Source organism: Mandrillus leucophaeus, unplaced genomic scaffold, assembly GCF_000951045.1.
Source record: "Mandrillus leucophaeus isolate KB7577 unplaced genomic scaffold, Mleu.le_1.0 Scaffold5017, whole genome shotgun sequence".
Classification (NCBI taxonomy): Eukaryota; Metazoa; Chordata; class Mammalia; order Primates; family Cercopithecidae; genus Mandrillus; species Mandrillus leucophaeus.
Genome location: NW_012105385.1, coordinates 1 through 4,588, shown reverse-complemented (window position 1 = coordinate 4,588; position 4,588 = coordinate 1). Strand labels below are relative to the sequence as shown.

The following is a 4,588-nucleotide window of genomic DNA, read 5'->3' as shown; positions in this document are numbered from 1 at the left end:
GAGTTCCTTTCACAGCTCCTCATGAAGGATAAAGAAATCCTTCAACCCCCTCAAGTCACCCATTTCAGATTCTTGGGTTCCCACCCATGCTCTTCCTTTTCCCACCTCACATCTCCACTTGTCAAAATCCCACACAGACTTTAAAACCAGCCTAAATGCTCTCCCTTTCAGGAATCCTTTCTTGATTCCTTTTTCCCAACATCCCCTCCAAATATAAATTATCTTTCCTTTTGTGAATGCCCAGTGCACATTTCTAACCTCTCTCATGATGCTTATAACTCTCTTCCTTATATTGTAACTATTTATTAATGTTTATCTTATCTCTTGCATTAGTCCTTGAGGGAAAAGGCCATTCAGCCAACTTTGTGTTTTTGTTTTTTGTTGTTGTTTTAGTTTTTTGAGATGGAGCACTCAGGCTGGAGTGCAATGACATGATCTTAACTCGTTGCAACCTCTGCCTCCCAGATTCAAACAATTCTCCTGCCTCAGCCTCCTGAGTAGCTGGAATTACAGGCACCTGCCACCACACCTGGATAATTTTTGTATTTTGGGTAGGGACAGGGTTTCGCTGTTGGCCAAGCTGGTCTCAAACTCCTGACCTCAAGCGATCTGCCCACCTCAGCCTCCCAAAGTGCTGGAATTACAGGAGGGAGCACCACACCTGGCCAGTATTCAGCCAACTTTGGATCCCTCTATAGTTCCTTGAATAGATTAGGTGATCAATAAAAGTTTGTCACATTGAGTTGGTGCAGAAAGTAACCTTCACCTTTCTATTGTAAATTCAGTCTACTTCTTCAGTAGAGACAGAAGGTGGCTATGACCTACGGCTTTGGTGTCCACCTACTCATCCTATTTCTTCCCCTTCCCTCCAAGGGGAAAAAAAAATACAGCCAGTGACTTCAAATTGGGATCTTTATTCAAGACAGAGGTGAAATCTGTGCTGTAGTGAAAGCGCCATCGGGGGCACTGAGCAAGGGTCTAGAGCTCAGTGCACCACTCAGGCATCTCCGGAAAATAGTCCTCAAGAGTTCAGCGATGTCACTACAGCGCCCAAGGCTCAGAGACAGATAAGCTTTGGGGGAACAGAAAGAAGCAAACTAAGGTGGCATTAGGGAAGAGGCATTCCAGGAATGTGGAGTGGGCAGGGATGCCAAGGACAGCAGATGCTCACAACTTCTCACAAAGCCACTGTTCCAGCTTCTCAGTGCAGAGGGCTTTATGGGCCAACCTGATAATGGAGAAAGGGACAAGGTGAGTTAGCTGACTGAATCTTGGCTTGAATTTCCATCTAGATTCATTCCCAGGAAGGCTGAAGTGAAAGAGTGTGGATGAGAATTACAGAAAGACATTCCTGACCTGATGTCAAGGGACACAAGCCATCAAGTGGAATACAGTCCATAAAAAAATAATCCAAGAAAATTGTAGGGTTAAAAAAAGAGATGCAATGAGACCAACAGCTTGCTTGAGGGCATAGAACTAAGCAAGTGGAATTAGATGTCCAAATCTAAGTGAAAGGAGGCCTGGGTCTGAGCCCTCCATTAGGCAACCCTTTATTAGGAAAGTTGCTACCAAGGAGTGGAGCGAGAGAGGCTTAATAACAGGAACCTGAGTCTCTAGGTAAGTTTTGTTTCAGAGACTGTATTCTAGATTAAATGACCAAGAGATGGGGTAAGAGGAAAGGGGTGCTGGGCTAACGGGGTAAGGAGGAGGATGGGGAAATAATAGAATAAGGATTCACCAGTAGTCAATTCCTTTAATATCCAGGATCTTCTTGGCACACATTATGTCATCAGTAATGTCATCATCCAGGAACTCTGGCAGGAGTTACAGGGAAAGGAATGAGAGAGCTGAGAAGTATTACCCAGAAATTCACTGAGTTCCCCTAACCCCTGGATCCAGTGGGTTCTCTAAACTCAAGGCTTGTGCCTGTTGTCTTTTTATATGAAAGGACCAATGTGGTAATGTCTAACCCTGGGTAGGGACTTCCTTCATTTCCCTGGGATATCTCTGGAGGAATCATCAGCTTCATCAACTGACTTACCCTGAAAATGCAGAGAATAAGATTCCAAGACTCTCAGACTGCTCAGATTGTCTACCCCCGAACCTCAGGGAACTGTCTGGGGATTTGATGACCATGAAGAATCCAAACAGCTTCTTACCCAGTACTGCCAATTCAAGTCCCACAATTTTTGTAGAGCCCAGTCAAGGCAACGAAGCCTGAGGTCTGCTTGGCACTAAAAAGGAGATTATCCCAAGGGCAGGCCTCAGAAAAACAGAGAAAGAGGGTTATAGAGGCTACTCACTGTCACAGGAGATGTCGCAGATATTCCTTGACTGAGGGACCTGGCTGCTCTTGCACCAAAGCTTATTACTGATCTGGAAGAGTCCATATTCTGTGCTTCCATTGCTTTCAACTATGGCTTGTGTGTCATAACCACTGGTGTGAAACATGGTACAGATGACTGAGGGAAAGATGAGAAAGAGATACCACAGAGATGTCCAGGATCCGCATAAAGGAGGAATTGTAATTCTAAGACATAAAAATGGTTTCCAGCCAATCTCCAAAGATGGCAAAGGAGAATTCAAAAAAAAAATCAGACAATAAGAGAAAGAAAGGATAGGAAAATAAATGGGGCCAGGTGCAATGGCTAACACCTGTAATCCCAGCACTTTGGGAGGCTGAGGCGGGTGGATCACAAGGTCAGGACTTTGAGACCAGCCTGGCCAACACGGTGAAACCCTGTCTCTACAAAAAGTACAAAATTAGCCAGGCATGGTGGTGGGTGCCTGTAATTCCAGCTACTTGGGAGGCTGAGGCAGGAGAACCGAGGAAGCAGAGGTTGCAGTGAGCCGAGATTACACCATTGCACTCCAGCCTGGGCCACGAGAGTGAAACTCCATCTCAAAAATAAATAAATACATACATACATGCATACATACATACATGAAATAAGAGTATGCAAATGAGCAGAAAAGAGGATGATTAGATAATTAAGTAAAAGCGGAGGAGCGAAGTGGAGGAAAGAGGGAATGGAGGAGAGAATCACATGAGGAATGGATGAAACAAGGAAGCAGGGAACTCACTTTCAGGCAAAGCGATGCCTCCATAACCATCTATGTCTTTCAGCAGCTGGGACAGCTCACATTTTGTAAATTGCTTGGCCGGGATGGCAGGGAACAGGATGCCTACCAGGAACAGAGGGACAAACGACCTCATTTTGGCTGCCCCCAAGAACCTGAAATGGAAGCATCACTCCGTTTCATTTCTTTATATTCATGCAGAAAGCCTCAGGGGCTCTGGCACCAAGCCCTACATCTAGGAAGAGAATGAAGAGAGACTGGTCATGCCAAGACAGAAATGCTGAGCCTGCCAGCTTCCTTCCGTAATTCACCCTACTTTTCCTTTCCCTCTCCCAGTATCTAGTCCATACCAGGTATTGTTCTCTGCCCAGAAAGAGTTCAAACCTTGATCCAGCTTCCCATTTGGCTTTGTTTATCCCTTTGTTTTTTGTAGGGTTGGTTCTAGGAAGCACTGTCTCTGGTTACTTTAGGAACAAAGAAGGCCATGGGGGCAATATAAGTGAGGAATCAGAAAATACAATAAAGTTCTATGGCCAGCTTCCCCCTCCCCCCTAGAGACACACAGAATGTGGAGAGGGGGTGTATGTCATCACATGCCACAGTCCCAGGATCAAAGCTGGCACTTGTCCAACCAACGCAGCCATGTAACAAAGCCCACAATGAGTTCTGAGCTCATGACTGAAGGCTCAGAAATAGAAATAGAATATGGGAATGTAGACTACAACAATCAGATATAACTTGGATCCTAAGACTTCCTACTTAAGGAAAATGCATAATTGAAAAGCCTGTATGAAAGCATCTAGGCCAGGCACAATGTCTCACACTTGTAACCCCAGCACTTTGGGAGGCTGAGGCTGGTGGATTACTTGAGCCCAGGAGTTTGAGACCAGCCTGGGCAACATGGTAAAACCCCATCTCTACAAAAAAAAAAAAAAGATAAATAAATACAAAAATTAGCTGGGCATGGTGGCATGTGCCTGTAGTCCCAGCTTCTTCAGGGACTAAAGCAGGAGGAACATTTGAGCACAGGAAGTCGAGGCTGCAGTGAGCCATGTTCACTCCATTGCACTCTATCCATCCTGGGAGACAAAGTGAGACCCTGCCTTTTTTTAAAAGAAAAAAGAATCTAGCTATTATCAGATTCCCCACCCCTAACCACTTCTACGATAAATAACCAAATACTACATTGGCATTGAGACATTACATAAATCTAAGACTAATAACTTGTAGACAACCTCAGAGTTGGCCACGGAAAGTGGGAAAGATGCAAGCCAGTGGAAAGATTGGACTTCAAGGCTGAACAAGCTTATGTCTGGAACCTCTATAAGGTCAGTGCCCCTAAGCAAGTAGAGCTAAGGATACTAGTTCTGAATAGTTCCTTTAATTTGCTGGCATCAAGCTTCATGTTATGGTGACAAGTAGCTGTTAGCTCCTTCATGCCACCATTCATCTTCTTTATCCTCATCTCTAAACCTGACCTGATTTCTTCTTTCTTCTTCCTTTTTTT

The 4,588-nt window shown here is 44.7% G+C and overlaps 1 protein-coding gene across 1 annotated transcript; it reads right to left on the bottom strand.

Moving 5' to 3' along the window:
* Positions 1–894: 894 nt before the first annotated feature.
* Positions 895–3,237, bottom strand: LOC105550994 (alpha-lactalbumin). Its single transcript, XM_011996089.1, has 4 exons — positions 3,085–3,237; positions 2,304–2,462; positions 1,739–1,814; positions 895–1,228 (listed from the first exon to the last, which is right to left on the bottom strand). The coding sequence occupies exons 1-4, from the start codon at positions 3,215–3,217 to the stop codon at positions 1,168–1,170; spliced, it is 429 nt and encodes a 142-aa protein (XP_011851479.1). The 5' UTR covers positions 3,218–3,237; the 3' UTR covers positions 895–1,167.
* Between the last annotated feature and the right edge of the window lie 1,351 nt (positions 3,238–4,588).

Coding starts and splice junctions, on each gene's coding strand:
- LOC105550994 (XM_011996089.1), bottom strand. CDS start 3,217: ATGAGGTCGTTTGTCCCTCTGTTCCTGGTAGGCATCCTGTTCCCTGCC. Junction 1,815..2,303: donor CTGCGACATCTCCTGTGACA/GTGAGTAGCCTC, acceptor AACTCCTGCCAG/AGTTCCTGGATGATGACATT. Junction 1,229..1,738: donor ATTAAAGGAATTGACTACTG/GTGAATCCTTAT, acceptor CTCCATTATCAG/GTTGGCCCATAAAGCCCTCT.